A 17,809-nucleotide genomic window follows, 5' to 3' on the forward strand; every position below is an offset into this window, starting at 1 on the left:
TTCAGCAATGCTTTTGCTATTCCGTTCAGCTGCTCAGCATTCACACGCATTTTCTGCAGGAAATGCAATTTTCTAGTTTTTTATTGTCTTTTTATTTCCCCCTCTTTTATATGTGATCGTCTTATGACACTTGTATGCTTGTTGGAAAATAATTGTCATTTATATTCATAAAAAAAGTCCACATGTTTATTTATTTATTTTATTGTATTTTTTTTTACTTGCAAGCCAGCTTGGCCAACGTTAGCTCGTTAGCTAACTAGCTTTCAATGACACGTCACTGGGGTCAGACAGACGCTGAAGCAAAGATGGCATCCGCCTTTACGAGCTTCAACCTGTAAGTCTTTAATACTTTTAATCATAGCAACTACGTGTTTTATTTATATTTATATGTATTTATTCACATTTTACATTATACTTAAAACTGGCTTGTTAATAACCTCCGATGAACAGTAGAGTTGCTGTCCCAGCCAGCAGCAAACATGCAAGCTAGTAGCTAGTGCTAGCTAGCTAGGAGGCTAACTGGGGGTCCTTATGGCATTAGCGCTAACGTTAGCTAGCTAGCTAATTCACCATACAGTGCTGCATTGACTATCAAGCTGAAGTAACTAGCGTGAACTTGGGTTGAGGATACAAAACTTGGATAGCTAATTTAGCTAACTAGTTGCATTAAAAGCCGGTCTAGCCAGTGTCGATTGCGTAGGCTAGCTAGCTACCGGCTTAGATAACGTTAATGCGAGCTAGCCAGCTAACGTCAAGATAAATTAGCTTTACTCTGACGGAATGTAATTTCAAGTAACATTAGACCTCTTCGGGGTTCAGTGATATTCCATGTCTATACACGCTTAACGTCATCTTATTTTGTAAAGGTGGAATATCCCTGCGCCCTGCTATATATGTACAGGTAGTGTCAACAAATCTAACCTAACAATAAATATGTCTGTCATCACGATCCCGTCACTGACTTTCTCCTGCCCTCTCCCTATAGGCACACAGCCCCTGAGAAGTTTTACATTGAGGCTAGTGATGATGGCTCCCATGATGTCCTTGCTATTGATAGGGTGTCCACAGAAATGACCCTCACAGGTACTTATTTTGTGATTTGATTGTGTTCTTGCAACATACTGTACATGTAAGGTCTTTGCTGGCTGCCCAAACAGATATTGACTGAAGCCAGTGGAAATCATAGAATCTAGCTATCCCCATGGCTCCGCTGTGTCCGTCAGAATCAACTGTCAGCGTCCGTCAAAAATCAAGAAATGAACCTCGGCGATTCTCTAACGTTGGATGCGATGCAACGGCCGCAGTGGAGCCGCTGTCATTAATTACAATGGATTAATGTCATTAGCGTCTGGTGGTTGATGGTTGATTCAGACGCTGACGGACGCAGGGGTAAGGTGATGCTGCTGCTGATGTTGTGTTTTCCATCTCTGCCCTCAGTGAGGGAAGACATCCCTCCCTCTGCTGTTACCCGGCCGATATGTGGCATCATGGGAACCATCCGGCTGGTGGCAGGTAGGTTCAGTTAATCTCTGTCTCAGCATGAACATGTTCATTGAGTCCGGTGTTGGTAGATTGTGTTTTTTGTTTGTTTGCTTGTTTGTTTTAAATCACAACACACCCCATTCGATTCAATTCACACTGTTTGAGTGACAGCTGTTTCTCTTGACCCCCCCCCCCCTTTCCCACCCAGGCATGTACCTCATCGTTATCACCAAGAAGAGGAAAGTGGGTGACCTGCTTGGACACGCTGTGTGGAAGGCTTTGGACTTTGAAGTCATCTCATACAAGAAGACAGTACTACACCTGACAGACAACCAGGTATGAACGGGAGCTGAACTAGGTCCCTCGCTACCCACCTCTACTCTGACTCCTCTGGACATAACTTCGGTCTGAAAGCGCCTCTTGTTCTGTCTGTGAGTGGTAATCTTGTTCGCTGTAGCCTTGACATGAGAGGGTTGAAACCGTGAATCCTCATTATGGTAATAGTGACTGTTGGATATGGATATTTGAGGAAGAGGAGACAGGAAAGCAGCCAGGGTTTTACTGATACTCGTCAGGAATCTGAAGAGATTTGCGGCAGAGACCAGCATTATGGAGGGAGAACACTCTGCATCTGATCTCACATAGGATGCTCTGTTTTATTGTTATTCCTGTGAGACCAGCCTGTCCCAGATAGTGTGGTGGTGGTTGTTTGGATACAGCGAAGCAGGCTACAGCGAACAAGATTACCACTCACAGACAGAACAAGAGGCGCTTTCAGACCGAAGTTATGTCAATGAAACTCTTGTTGGGTCCTCGATTTGAGGCAAGTGTATGTAGTTTGGTACTTTTGGCAAGATCGACTGAATAGTCATTTGACCAGTTAGTACTGTTTGTCTTCTTGTACATGATTAAAAAAACATTTTCTATTGTAATACTTTCTTGTGCTCCACGACCTCCTAAATGATACCATCTCAGTCAGTCACCTAACATTTGACCCATCACCCTCCCTGTCAGATGCAAGACAACAAGGCCTTCCTGTCCATGATCAACAGTGTGCTCAACACAGACGGCTTCTACTTTGCCACGGACTACGACCTAACCCACTCCCTGCAGCGTCTGGCGAACACCAGCCCGGAGTTCCAAGAAATGAGCCTGTTGGAGAGGGTGAGAGACATGAGGGAGACGGGGGGTAAAGGGAGTCTCATGGGAGCTCCTGTCAGTTCTCTTTATCTACGTGTAATTGTATCCACTAGGTGTTCGGACTGATGCTGTAAGAAAACTGATGATGATGATGATGAAGTGCAGGAGTGAGTTTGCAGAGGCCTTTTTAGACAGCATAATATTTGCAGCAACTGTCAGCATGATAGATGTTCCCTCTCTCTCCTTCCCGTTGTCTCTTTCTTCTTTCTCTCTCTCTCTCTTTCTCTCTCTCTCTCTCTCTCTCTAGGCAGATCCACGGTTTGTGTGGAACGGTCACCTCTTGAGAGAATTCATGGCACAGCCAGAGGTAAGAAACAACAGGCAATGGCCGGGTTTCCCGATAAAGAACCTTCTTAAGGAACCCTTCTTAAGCAACCCTTTGCATGGGAGTTAAGAAGTACTTTGGAGTTAAGTGCTTCTTAACGCGTTCGGGAAACCCGGCCAATGTCATTAAGTGAACGGAATTTCAGTGAACTAATGCCCCAGTAGCAAAGTCATGCTAGACTGACAACTCTTTTCCTTTGAATTACAGCTACACAAGTTTGCATACCCAGTTGTCCATGGCTGTATCCTTTCTGGTTGGTGCCAAAACCAGATGAACACACTTTCCTCTCCAATGCTCACAAGCAGGAAACTCTTTTTGATATTTCCTGTACAGTATGAATGCCTCTGTGAGATATGGGGACAGTAAGTGGCTATTTGCAGTAGTTAAACCCAGCATTGGGCTGAAACTCTACTGTAACTCTATTGTTGAAATAAGAAGTCTTCTTTCCATAACTACAGTTTATGTCAAATTCCAGGTTCATAGTGTATTTGCCTTCAACTCTGTTTAGTTGTCTTGAGTAATGCAGAGTGGTTGATTTTAAAACTGTTAGATAATCCAGATTAGTTTATTTCACTAAGCAGCTTGTGTTCAACAACCTCTGGAATGCAGTTTATTTTAATAATTCAGTGAAAACCTGTTCAGTTTAAGCTTTTCTCCCTGTCAAGGCCTATTTGTTCCTCCCAGTCTTCTTTTAGCAGTAGTGTGGTGCTGTGGAACAGCTTTACTCCAAACCTAGACCTGCTGTTTGCTCATTACGACACTAGGGGGAGCTGGAGATCAGTAAACTGCTGAATACTTGGAAAGGAGGAAACAAATCACAGCTTCAGGCAGTAGTGTGTGTGTGTGTGTGTGTGTGTGTGTGTGTGTGTGTGTGTGCGCGCGCGTGCGCGCGCGTGTGCTTGTGTATTTGGTATGAGATACTAGATATGTGGTATGAGATATGAGGTATTAGAAGTTTTGATATACCTTGATGAAGTTCCTAAGAATGGATGACTCCATTGGATTCTGAGTCAGTCAGAAAAATGCTGTTGAAAAGCGTTTAGGCTGTACATGTGAAGGAGCCACAGACAAATGACTGCCAGAGAGCTATCTTATTATGTCATCATGCCACTTATCATTTTTTCATAATCTTTGATAGGCATCAGTCAGTGTACCAGTCCGTCCTGTACCATCCTGTCTCACATTCAGGAGTTTATTTTTTTTAGGTATATGGCTGTTTTTTTCCCAGGTGCTTCCTCAGGGGCCCATTTTATGGATGAGTTCATTTGATGGATGAGTTCATTTGATGGATGAGATTCATAACGGTGTTATTGGCCAGATCAGACCGGTCTGTTGAATCGACAGCTTCATTCAGTGCATAACAATGAGTAGAAATGTAACCCTGAAGGTTCAGTCCTTGACCCGCGCATTGTTGTCCAGTCATCATCATGAAGTCGTGCTGCATCAACGGGAAGATCTTTGAGTGGGACATCATCTCCAGGAGGAGCTGTTTCAGGGCCGGGGTTCGCTACTACGTCCGAGGTGACTACGCCGGCTTCGGCTTTTTATCACCGGACGAGGAGAACTGATTAGTCAGCCGCACACCTTAAGTGTGTTTGGGCTCGATCCAGCTCCTCAGTCTGGGGATCGTTAATGGCAGGACATTTGCAACGACAGCGGGATCCACTAATGGATGCTGGGCTCACACTACAGGATATTTAAAATCCTAACCGATTTCTAAATCAGGTTGCATCACGCATATAAGGAGAATCTTAACAGATGTTCTTCTCGTGAATCTCAAACAAGCACACACGACAAGATTTGAAAATAACGGCTCATCACACACTACAGGATGTTATCGCGTCCAAGGGAGCAACAAACCACTGGTCTCGCTTGTAAAGTAGTGACGTAATAATCTTAAATATAATAAAAACATGTTTGATATTATCGGGGCCGCCCCAATGGGTCTGCAAGCCGATCGGGAGGTTTAAGATTGGATCTGTAAACCCCTCACATTACAAGATCTTCTGGGCCGAACATCGGTACTGACCAACGTTCCAGCCAGTTCTCCTCCGATTGTCGGGAGGGTGAATCAGGGATAAATCGGCCCCAAAATCCTGTAGTGTGAGCCCAACATAAAGCACACACAACTATTCAGATCAGGCAAACGCGCAATATGACAATTTTATTCCTCCCCTCCACTACTTTCCACACCTCAGATATTTTTTCATAAATGTAATTTTTGTGTGTGTTGCGTTTCTCGACCCCCCCTCCCAGGCATCGACTCTGAGGGCCATGCTGCTAACTTTGTGGAGACGGAGCAGATCGTGCAGTACAACGGTGGCAAAGCCTCATTTGTACAGGTGAGACAGACACCAACCAGCACCTCAGTGGTATATTTGCGTTGAGGGGAGGAGGTCAAGACATGTAGTGTAACATGACAGGCTAAAGAAAGTCTACGACGTGGACGGCTGGTCGCTGAGTGTCTAGGCCCACCTGACAACACCCTTATAAGCTTAAGAGTCTTCGAGATTCTGGGTGGAACGTGGCCGTTCCAGTAGCTTTCCGATCCCTCAAGGCAGGAATTTGGCACCTCTGGTAACTATGTCAGGCTTGTTCCTCTGTGGGTCTCTAGTTACCCTGAGACCTCAACTTCACACTCTTACTGGAGTCTTTGTGCGATAGACCCCGGCTGTTGGTAGTTTTCCACAACGCGCCAAAGCACCCAACATCTACTTGATGGTCAAGTCTTTCAGGGGGATGTGTGAGGAAAGTCATGTCATTGATGATTGATGGATGAGTGGGTAGATGAATGTTACTGTCGTCCATGTTTCTCACAGAGTGTTCTTCCTCTCTTGTTATTCACAGACTCGAGGGTCGATTCCCTTCTACTGGTCCCAAAGGCCGAATCTCAAGTACAAACCAAAACCTCAGTTCAGCAAAACTGTCAATCACGTAAGCTTTCTTTTCATGATGATTGACAAGAGAATTATCCTGTTGTAGGCCAGTGTTGGTTGTCAAATGTTGTAGCAGTGATCCTGAATCCTGTTCTGGTCTTCCAGCTGGATGGCTTCCAGAGGCATTTTGACTCCCAGATCATCCTGTATGGAAAGCAAGTGATTTTAAATCTGGTGAGGACCAGCAGGTGATGCCTGATCCACACAGTGCACACTGTTTAAATGAAGATGTTCACGCAACTTTAGTAGAGCATTTGAGGTGTGCTTTCAGGTGTCATCACTCCGTGTCTTTTTCTATTCTCACAGATCAACCAGAAAGGCTCTGAAAAGCCACTGGAACTGGCCTTTGCTAAGATGGTGTCCAGTCTGGGCAATGGCATGGTCAAGTAAGCCGTCCTCATCGTTCTGTTTAGCTTCAGTAGAATTGCAGTGATGATTTTTTTAAACATACTGGAATTCTTCATCGTTTTTTCTTCGACGGGTCAAAATTAGGAGTGACAGGTCGTAGCAGCAAATGAGAGACGCTAGCCCAGGTTAGATGGGTGGGGTATATCTATGGGGGGGAATTCCTGATTGCGAAAGTTGTTACTGATTGGTGTCGCCGAGATTCCGGCGCTACCAATGAATTGCCAGGATTTGAACACCAGATTTTTGCATGAAGTGTCCCAGAGCCATAGAGAGATCTGCAGCATGCAGTAGCATAGTTAGTGTAGCTTATGTAGTGTATCAGCGAAAGAACTCTCATGGGTCTGGCGTTGAGACAAGACTCAGAGAATCTGTTTTCAATGTTATTGTTCAATGTTTCACTCTCTTTTCACTCTCAATTGTCTGTCTCTCTCTCTCTCTCTCTCTCTCTCTCTCTCTCACTCTCTCTCACTCTCTCTCTCTCTCTCCCTCTCTAGCTACATAGCGTTTGACTTCCATAAGGAGTGCAGTCAGATGAGGTGGCACCGGCTGCAGATCTTGGTGGACATGGTCGCTGAGATGCAGGAAGAGTTTGGGTAAGTGTGCAACGGGAGCTGTCTTGGGCCGCGTTCCGAATCGCATACTTCCATACTGCACAGTATGCCAAAAAAAAGAATGTAGCATGTCCCGATACATAGTATGCCACATGCAGTATGGCAGAAATACCAGTATGTCCTACTACATCCGGTCATATTTTTCAGTATGCAAGCCAGCAGACTGTTCTGACCCACAATCCTGTGCGCAACGTAAATGATGTCATGTGTGAGTTACGACAGCTGCGGACGAATGTCGCTTTATGGACAGCGACGGATGTGGTCAAATTTCAAGGCGCACTGTTATGACAAAAGCGATATGTATATATATATATATTGTATGCGTACTGCGTGCAAAGTACATACTTTCTTGGGGCAGCTGTAGTACGTACTGCTAGTAAAAAGTCGAAGTATGCGATTGGAAACGCAGCCATCGGCACACAGGGAAGCGTCTCTACGCTCCGCGGTTCCATTACGCGTCCGTCAAAAGCTCGGCCTGTGTGTCTCACCGCCGCGTCTCTCTTCCGCCGTCGCCAGGTACTTCCTGGTGGACGTCGATGGGAAGGTGCAGGTGCAGCAGGACGGCATGTTCCGCAGCAACTGCATGGACTGTCTGGACCGGACCAACGTCATCCAGAGCCTGCTGGCGCGCCGCTCGCTGCAGTCCCAGCTGGAGGTGCGGCCTCGCCAGATGGCGGCGTACGGGGCGGTCCCGTTTTCCCTAGGTTCTCCACCGGCGCCGGCGCTACTACTGTACTGCTGGCTGCCGCTCCCAACGCATTCAGACGCGCTACCCCCCCCCCGGGTGGGGAGGGGGTCCTCTTGCGTTTCCTTGATGTATTCTTTACTGTTCTGTAAAAACAGGTCAAATAGTGATAGAGTAGCTTCTCCCTCCAACGAGCTGTTAAACCTACAGTTAAAAGGGTGATTTATGAGGGAGCGGAGAAGAGTATGAAGGCAAACACCTCTTAACTCGAGTCTGACCGAACATAGCCCCTTGTCGTGTGATTAGCCTCGTGTCTAGTTTTGGCCTACATTTGGTCTCAAACGATGACCAGAACTGGTCTTTCGTAACCATTGTCTGACAGCTGGGAACAACAACCCCAGGGGAGAAGCGCTCTCTCTCTCTCTGTCTCTCTGTCTCTCTGTCTCTCTGTCTCTCTGTCTCTCTGTCTCTCTCTCTCTCTCTTTCTCTCTTTCTCTGAGTGGGTCTTTCTGACGTTGGACTTTGAATATGTGCACACTGTTGTTTAAAGGTATCTGACCACAGGGCTGTAAAAGAGCTTTGTGTTTTATGGCAAGTCTCATAAATCCCCTCCTCAAGTAGTTGGGGTCTCAAGTCTCAACACCTCTCAGCACCACCGGTCTGGTTGTTGTTTACATGTTTGTGCTGCGAATCGGAGGTCAAGCTGGTCACTGACACCTGAGGCGATAGGGGAAAACATTGACCTTGTTATTAGACCTCTGCTATCGCCTCAGGTCTCAGCTCCTATAAATGGTAAATGGTGCTGCTGTCGGTGGAAGCCATCTTGGTTTAGCCAGAGCCTGCGGGGGAGAGGGGGGGGGGGTGGTCCTGTTTGCTGCCCGCCGGACCGTGAGAGCACGCCCTCGTCCTCACCTTAGCGTGTCTGGTGTGTCTCCCCACAGAGGATGGGAGTCCTCCGCGTGGGCCAGAGGATCGAAGACCAGGCGGACTTTGAGAAGATCTACAAGAATGGTGAAGTGATCCCCCCCCCCCTTCCTAGCCAGACCCCGCGCTCTGCAGCGGCCATGTTCCGTTAGTATCATGATCCTCATGGCCTCTTAACAGTCAGATCATTTACTCTCTCTGCCTTCCACTCTCCATCTTGCCCTCTCTCTCTCTCTCTCTCTCTCTCTCTCTCTCTCTCTCTCTCTCTCTCTCTCTCTCTCCCTCCCCCCACACAGCCTGGGCAGACAACGCCAACGCGTGTGCCAAGCAGTACGCTGGCACTGGGGCCTTAAAGACGGACTTCACAAGGTGAGCTTGTCTGCCTGTGTCTCACCGGGGAGAGAGACCTCACAGCGCTGGTTATCCCTGTGTCTCACCGGGGAGAGAGACCTCACAGCGCTGGTTATCTCTGTGTCTCACCGGGGAGAGAGACCTCACAGCGCTGGTTATCTCTGTGTCTCACCGGGGAGAGAGACCTCACAGCGCTGGTTATCCCTGTGTCTCACCGGGGAGAGAGACCTCTTAGCGCTGGTTATCCCTGTGTCTCACCGGGGAGAGAGACCTCACAGCGCTGGTTATCTCTGTGTCTCACCGGGGAGAGAGACCTCACAGCGCTGGTTATCCCTGTGTCTCACCGGGGAGAGAGACCTCTTAGCGCTGGTTATCCCTGTGTCTCACCGGGGAGAGAGACCTCACAGCGCTGGTTATCCCTGTGTCTCACCGGGGAGAGAGACCTCTTAGCGCTGGTTATCCCTGTGTCTCACCGGGGAGAGAGACCTCACAGCGCTGGTTATCCCTGTGTCTCACCGGGGAGAGAGACCTCACAGCGCTGGTTATCCCTGTGTCTCACCAGGGAGAGAGACCTCACAGCGCTGGTTATCCCTGTGTCTCACCGGGGAGAGAGACCTCACAGCGCTGGTTATCCCTGTATCTCACCAGGGAGAGAGACCTCACAGCGCTGGTTATCCCTGTGTCTCACCGGGGAGAGAGACCTCACAGCGCTGGTTATCCCTGTGTCTCACCGGGGAGAGAGACCTCACAGCGCTGGTTATCCCCGTGTCTCACCGGGGAGAGAGACCTCACAGCGCTGGTTATCCCTGTGTCTCACCGGGGAGAGAGACCTCTTAGCGCTGGTTATCCCTGTGTCTCACCGGGGAGAGAGACCTCACAGCGCTGGTTATCCCCGTGTCTCACCGGGGAGAGAGACCTCACAGCGCTGGTTATCCCTGTGTCTCACCGGGGAGAGAGACCTCACAGCGCTGGTTATCCCTGTGTCTCACCGGGGAGAGAGACCTCACAGCGCTGGTTATCTCTGTGTCTCACCGGGGAGAGAGACCTCACAGCGCTGGTTATCCCTGTGTCTCACCGGGGAGAGAGACCTCACAGCGCTGGTTATCCCTGTGTCTCACCGGGGAGAGAGACCTCACAGCGCTGGTTATCCCTGTGTCTCACCGGGGAGAGAGACCTCACAGCGCTGGTTATCCCTGTATCTCACCAGGGAGAGAGACCTCACAGCGCTGGTTATCCCTGTGTCTCACCGGGGAGAGAGACCTCTTAGCGCTGGTTATCCCTGTGTCTCACCGGGGAGAGAGACCTCACAGCGCTGGTTATCCCTGTGTCTCACCGGGGAGAGAGACCTCACAGCGCTGGTTATCCCTGTGTCTCACCGGGGAGAGAGACCTCACAGCGCTGGTTATCCCTGTGTCTCACCGGGGAGAGAGACCTCACAGCGCTGGTTATCCCTGTGTCTCACCGGGGAGAGAGACCTCACAGCGCTGGTTATCCCTGTGTCTCACCGGGGAGAGAGACCTCACAGCGCTGGTTATCCCTGTGTCTCACCGGGGAGAGAGACCTCACAGCGCTGGTTATCCCTGTGTCTCACCGGGGAGAGAGACCTCACAGCGCTGGTTATCCCTGTGTAACTAACGAGCAGGCTACAAGAACACACACTAAAACAGTAGAGGTGGTGGGAAAAATCGTGATTCTATTCATAAAAATCTTGGTCACACTTTACAATAAGGGTCACAAAAACATTAGTTAACTGTTAACTAATGCTTATTTAGGGTTAGGTTACGTTACTAATGTTAATACCTTAGTTAAGGTTAGGGTTAGGGTTAGGTGAGTTAACCTTAGTTAACATGAATAACAGTAAATGGTTTATAGAGACATTAGTTACTTAATGCTTAATAATGCATTAACTAATGCTTATTAATGTACCCTTATTGTAAAGTGTTACCAAAACCTTTTTTTCCCCAGATACTTTCCCAGATACTTTTTTTTTAGGGTGGATTCTTTCACATTTTCACCCATTTTGGTTTTCAATCCGTTTTTTACACACAAGTTCCAGACATTTTGTTGTCAAATTGTATGTTTGCTGGTGGTCCTACAGAAGTCCAATAATTCTGCGCTTGGGGTGTATTTATAAATGGTGGAAAAGTCATTGAAATGTATAATTTATCACATCGATAATCGTCAATAATCGAAAATCGTTTTGAAATCAAATCATTACCCCAATAATCGAAATCTAGAAAGAGAAAGAGATTTAGTGACTGGTTGTGTCTGTGCTCCTCCTCTCTGCGTCTCCACAGGACAGGGAAGAGGACCCAGTGGGGCCTGGTGATGGACGGCTGGAACTCCATGATCCGATACTACAAAAACAACTTCTCAGATGGTTTCAGACAGGTGTTTGTGTGTGTTTGTGTGTGTGTGTGTCTGTCTGTGTCTGTCTGTGTGTATGTCTTGTACTTGTCTGTTTTCCTTTTTGTGTTCACTGCGCCCTACGAAGAGGCCAATGTGAGTTCGCTCTTTATTATAACCCCGCCCCCCTCCTTCCACTCATAGGACTCCATCGATCTGTTCCTTGGCAACTACGCCATCGAAGAGTCGGACATGACCACGCCCCTCCACGAGCCCAAAGACTGGAAGTTCCTGACGGTGAGATCCAATAGGGCCACGGTGTTGCTCAGCCTGTGTGCCCGTGTGTGCCCGTGTGTGCCCGTGTGTGCCCGTGTGTGCCCGTGTGTGCCTGTGTGTGCGTGTGTGTGTCTGTGTCTGTGTGAGGTGTGTGTGTGCGTGTGCGCTCGCGCGTGTGCGCATGTGTGCGTGTGTGTGTGTGTGAAGTGTCTGACCGTCTGATCTCTCTCCTCCAGTTGCCCATCATCATGGTGGTAGCCTTCTCCATGTGCATCATCTGCCTGCTCATGGCCGGTAAGACCCCTCTCTCTACCCTCGCGTGTACACACTCACACGCGGGCGCGCCCACACTCACAACTGCATCAGGCATCTATCGCAACAGATAGATGTTGACGTCAGCCTAGTCTGGACTAGAGCCAGCGCATTAGTCTACCTTTCAAATCCAGCTCCGTTTGAACATTATTTCATCAGGAGCACATAGTCGGGACTAAATGAAAAACTATGGGTGCCGGTGCACAGTGTGAAGGTGCACAGTGTGAAGGTGCACAGTGTGAAGGAGCACAGTGTGAAGGTGCACAGTGTGAAGGTGCACAGTGTGAAGGTGCACAGTGTGAAGGAGCACAGTGTGAAGGTGCACAGTGTGAAGGTGCACAGTGTGAAGGTGCACAGTGTGAAGGTGCACAGTGTGAAGATGCACAGTGTGAAGGAGCACAGTGTGAAGATGCACAGCGCACGCTCTCTGTGGACTGCACAGGGCGCTGTTTACTCTGCACTTGCAAACGGTAGTATATCTGCACCTACAGGGGCGGCTGTAGCTCAGTTGGTAGAGCGGGTCATTCAGTGATCGAAGGGTCAGCGGTTCGAATCCCAGCTCCGACTGCCCACATGTCGAAGTGTCCTTGAGCAAGACACCTAACCCCAAATTGCTCCCAATGAGCAGGTTAGCACCTTGCATGGCAGCTAGCGCCAAAGCGATTTCAGTGCCACTAAGGTGGAAAAGCGCTATATAAGTGCAGTCCATTTACCATTTACAGTATGTGTAATGAAACCTCTGTAAACCTCTGTAAAGTGAGAGTTAATGTCGAACAAAGTCCAAGTAAATCGCACATTGTGTGCCAGATATGCTAACGACAGGTCGTATGAGTGCAGGACTCGTTAGCAATACTTGAAAAAGTGGAAATCTGCGGTCAGTGACCAATCAGAGGCCAAGTCAGCCTCTCCGCACAGCCCACGACCTGCGCGGGCCAATCAGCATCCGGTTGAAAATCCGATCGGATTCTCATTGGTGTTCACGAATGTCATAGCTTGTTCCCAGGAGCTCTTGCCGTAGCGAGAGCTTCTGGGTACTCAGAATGACGTCAGCCCTGACCCCCTCCCCCTCCTCTCCTCCTCCAGGCGACACGTGGACGGAGACCCTGGCCTACGTGCTGTTCTGGGGCTCGGCCAGCGTGGTCACCGGGGGCGTGATCCTCTTCAACGGGCGCGACTTTGTCGACGCCCCCAAGCTGGTGCAGAAGGAGAAGATGGACTGAACGTGTGCGTGTGGAAAGCAGCTGGGCCCCGCGGACCTCTCTTTCTCTTCATCCTCCTCTTCATCACAGCTCTACCCCCAGCACCAGCGGGCCTGGAGCCTGTACTGACCCCACAGCAGGAGGAGGGTGGAGAGAGGAAGGAGGAGAGAGGAAGGAGCGCGAGGGCGGGGCGAGAGGAAGGTCACGTGTCGGACATTTTGCTGGGAAGCCCAGAGACTTTGCTGCGCACTGGCCTGCTGCTGTCCACACGGTCGGCACACACTGTTGAGGACGGGCCTCACTGCGTCCATCCCTTTTACTGTACAGGCCCGAGCCTTAGTGGTTTTTATCTTTCTGACGTCACCCGGTTCCACGGCTCGCCCGCCGAACTCGTTCAAACGGACGGCGGAACGTTCCATTTTCCGTGACTCCACAGCTCCATCCGGAGCGAAAACGACGGTTTATCTGTCTTTTGCCTTTGTATGTTATTTGTTGCCATGCCAACCTCATACCGTAGCCCTGTCCTGTTACCACACTAGATCTCTGACCTGATTGGTTGATGGGGAGCCACGCCACAGTGTCTTGGGAGGAAGGCTGTGCCGTGGTTGGCCAGCAGCCGCCTGAGTGGTCCCGGGTAACTGTCCAGTGGCTGGAGAGATTGAGGTCGCAGGCTGTTTTTAATGTCTGGTAACAACCGTTCCCGAGTAGCACTGTACAGAGCGCGAACCTAGCATGCTAGTACTTCATCGTACTACACAGACTGGTTCCAATGAGATCTCTGCCCCCCCCCCCTCCCCCAACACTGAGCTTGATGACAGAAAGAGTCAGGGACCGAGCATAAGTTGAATCAACTAAAGGTCCGACTTGGCTGTCTGAAAGATGAGCCCCCCCCCCCCAGTCTAATAAGTAGGTAGGCAGGTAAGGCCCGGCCCCTGACCAGTAGGCTGTCAAAGCCACCGCTCTGCTAATAATGACACACCTGTTAAATGGGAACAATCATCTCATCGTCCAGTAGGACTGGGAGCTACAGTCCAGGACTGAAATGCCAGTGAGTGCTCAGCTCACCCAGCCAGAGGAGTCTGGCCTCCAGTGGGTCGCAGTGTTGCGTTATGTGGGGGGAACCTGGACTGTGACTGACCGCTGGCACGTCCCCAACATCTCTGCACCTTTTATTCCTCATCTCTCTCTCTCTCTCTCTCTCTACTTGTTTCTCTACGTATCTCTATCCCTGTCTTTATTTGACTTTTCTTCTCTCACTTAATTATTGTCGGGAGAATTCATTTAGCTAGCGCTGCGACTGGATCAGGCTGGACTGCCTTCCACCGGGCTTGGTGTTGTCATACAGACAGACAGACAGACAGAGAGAAAGAGAGAGAGAGAGAGGGGTGTATATGTACATAATCATTAACAGAAGACAGTATCAATTCCTCTCTGGTACTTAGTTACTGCCAGAGCAGTACCTTCTGATCTGAGAATGTATTGAACAACAACAAAAAAATAGTAATTATATAATAATTATTGTAATTATGTTACTATTGTTGAATTGAACTTGCCTATGTGTCTTTCCAATCCAGATCTAGTGGTCCAACATGACAGTAAGATGTCTCCTTTCACTGGAGAAGTGGTCCAATAGATGATTCCATCTGATGATGATTGCAATGCTCATGCAGTCTTACCGTTTTACTATCTGTGCTGTAAACCTAGTTAGTCCCCTAAGCTTCCCTAGCTTGTTTAATGAAGGTGGGCCTACAGTACCACACCTCTTTATTCGAGTCTTGTGCACAACCCAAAACAGGATTTATAGTTGTCTGTCGTTCCAGTTACACACTGAAGCAATACATTATTCCTGTCAGGTACTGTATGTGTTCGTTGTTTTCACCTGCTTCGCATTTCATTGGTTGATTGATTGCTGTTGATGGTCATTTATCACATGATTTCTTATTATTGTTTTGGGAAGGTGTAATAAATTATGGTGCCAAGTTTCCTGCACTGCTCCCTAGATTCTCTACATACTAGCCAAATACAAGCCAGTCTTTCCCCGATCAGAAAGCAATCGGAACATTGGACCGATAGCCAAGTGTGGAAGGTGTATACGACACTGCACGCTCTGACCGGGCCTTGCTGCTCCTGTAAGCCTGTGCTCAGCGTCACCATTCTCTCCATCAAACACTCTTGCCAACACTACACAGACATCTGTCAATGCATGAATTTATTTAATCTGTAATAGATTTGGGTAAGGGAACTGATTTAGTTTTGTTCTCCCAAAGTACCCTAAGTATATTGCCAGTTTTCTGTGCTGATATTGATGGAATGTATCGCAGTACGTGAGAGCTGCATGTTATCGAACCCTGGTTGTGAAACTTGCCTCTGCTGAAGTTTGTTGTTAATGTCCTTTGACATTCATAACAGGGAAATGTCATAATTGTTTGCTGGCTTTGGTTTCAGCCAGACATCTGACGAGGAAAAAACAGGCTTAACATGCCACAGCTGATTATCCTGGAGAGGCAGGGGTGAGGCGCTGGCTGGGTCAGGCGGCTGGGGTGGGCGATCCAATTAGCGAGACGTTCATTCCCATGCAAGTGCCGTGGCATTAATGAGGAAGGAATGCTTAAGTCTTGGTCAAGCACTGTACAACTGTACTGTTGTTTTTAAATGAATGGCACAGTGGATGATCAATGCAATATGGTATCGAAATAAAGCTAGCGTGTTTCTAATTGCTCCTCTGTCCAACGCTGGCATATTCGGTTGACTATTGGACAATTTGATATAACCATTGGATGTTTAGCAATTTTATCATGTATAGTTTTTAGTTTAAAGCAGATTTAAAAAAGTATATAGGCTTAATATAAAAATACTAATTGAAAAAAAAATGTCAAGAGGAATATGAGAAAATATAGACTACATATATTTAAACATGTTTGAACTAGTGACCACAAGTGTTTTTCAGTATGAGTTTCCTCTTTAGTTAGAGATTCCTACAGGGATGTGGAATGTGCTGGTAGGGGTAGGCTACAGTCTGTCTGAAGCATGTCCACTCTCAGCACTTTATAGTGGTGTAAAGAGTCAATATTGGACAGCTAGCGGATGTTTTTCAGACCGCTCCAGTCTAAAGACACGGCACCTTTTCTCAATGCAGTCTCGACAAGTACGGTAGTCCAGCACTACATTATACTGATCCCAGACCAGGCGAAGAGCTCTGCTGAGCCAGCTATTTCATAGAATAGACCATAGTCATTACCAGTTAGTACTAAAGGCTTTTTTATTTATTTCCGTACAGATAAGAAAACAAAAAACATATCAAAAATATACATAGCTACTTCATCTACACTGATTATTCCAAATGTACAGAGGGTGGAGTTTGTGGTTGTCAACTAAAGAAAGGAGTGTGATGGATGTGGACTGTGTTAGGATTCATTTAACATATTTTCTTATTCCAAGTGGCTACTTTTAATTCTACCTTCATAACTCCAGTCTCTGTCTGGGTCACCAGGCTGAAGGAAAAAAACAACTATATTCTGATGTCTTAGACACAACAACAATAACAACAGTACTGTAAGTGCTTCACTTCACACAACCTGCAGTATTTAATGCAGTAATTGTTAAGTATCCAATGTAATTGGAAAGCCTTAAGTTTATCCATTTGATGGTACTTATGAAGCCAGTCCATAGCCTTTCAAAAACCAAAGTGTTTCCATGTTTCCTGTACTCACGTGTGGTTTACCTGGCAGACTACAATAGTATACGGCATGTCTTTAGGCTACTGTATTCCAATATCTGTGGATCTTGTACACTTACAAACGGTTCAACGAGCCTTCAGTTTTTTTTTTTCAACAAGGTGCAACAAGCCCTTCATGGTTCAAATGCCTTCAGTTCTCACTATAGAAAAGATACAAAATAAATTTGCACATTTAAAATAGTTAAAAAGTAGATGTGATAGGGTGACACTTCATTTTACAGTCTGCTATTCACCAGGTATAACCTGAGAGGGGTATAATGAAATCGTAACCACAAGAAGCAGACTTCTTTGGGATTCATTGGCACAAGCATTGTATGTATCATTTTGCACTAGGTGTTAACAAAATGGTGTTCATTTATTTGAAATGAGTACCAGAAATAATTGAAAACATCTAATTTCATGGTAAGCACCTTTCAACTTCTGGACTGTAAAATAAAGTATACACATATATATACATCCTTATTACTGTCAAATACAAACCAGCATAAAGCATAAAAAATCTATTTACAGATTTTTTTCACAATATTGTAAATGATTAAGATGGTTCATATTCACATTTCTGCCAATATCAAAACATGTTTGGCACAGTACCACATAGCTATAGCTTTCCAAGTATTAGCTTTATAGAGTGGGCCTACTAACATTTATTTAAGAATATGTACAGCTCATAGTTGCAAGGGCGTACTACACTCTAAGTCACATGTGAGGGACAGAATAAGAGATTCTATGGAAGCCCTTTAGATGCAGTAAAAAACTACTACAGTACCCAGGGAGGAAAAGGCCCCTTTAGGACACAGTATCCCTACTCTCACACAACAGAGAAACATAGAGAAAAGGCCTGTGAGACCTTTAGCCGTCATGCCAAATGCGTTCACCTCATTGTACTGTATGCACTGCTGCTCTGCATTTAATGTGTCACCAATTCAAGGCTGTGTAAATAACTGTTTGAACATCTGTCTAGTATTTCTAGACATTTTACAACTCATTAAGTGATTTACAGTACAGACTCATATTATGA

The 17,809-nt window shown here is 47.2% G+C and overlaps 1 protein-coding gene across 2 annotated transcripts; it reads left to right on the top strand.

The window, feature by feature from the left end:
• Nucleotides 1–295: 295 nt before the first annotated feature.
• On the top strand, nt 296–15,753 carry sacm1lb (SAC1 like phosphatidylinositide phosphatase b). 2 transcript variants are annotated; one of them, XR_014630565.1, is made up of 21 exons: nt 296–334; nt 986–1,083; nt 1,438–1,512; nt 1,691–1,818; nt 2,497–2,646; nt 2,930–2,989; nt 3,215–3,248; nt 4,427–4,528; nt 5,264–5,349; nt 5,855–5,941; nt 6,049–6,117; nt 6,250–6,329; nt 6,846–6,944; nt 7,479–7,617; nt 8,589–8,658; nt 8,868–8,940; nt 11,220–11,313; nt 11,473–11,565; nt 11,781–11,838; nt 12,940–15,184; nt 15,501–15,753. XR_014630565.1 is itself a non-coding variant. In XM_084442305.1 (20 exons), the coding sequence occupies exons 1-20, from the start codon at nt 306–308 to the stop codon at nt 13,074–13,076; spliced, it is 1,761 nt and encodes a 586-aa protein (XP_084298431.1). In that variant the 5' UTR covers nt 296–305; the 3' UTR covers nt 13,077–15,753. The 2 variants fall into 2 exon arrangements, 1 of the variants encoding a protein (XP_084298431.1); XM_084442305.1 differs by having other exon boundaries at nt 12,940–15,753.
• The last annotated feature ends 2,056 nt before the right edge of the window (nt 15,754–17,809 follow it).

Source organism: Borostomias antarcticus, assembly GCF_949987555.1.
Source record: "Borostomias antarcticus genome assembly, chromosome: 8".
In the NCBI taxonomy this organism is placed as follows: Eukaryota; Metazoa; Chordata; class Actinopteri; order Stomiiformes; family Stomiidae; genus Borostomias; species Borostomias antarcticus.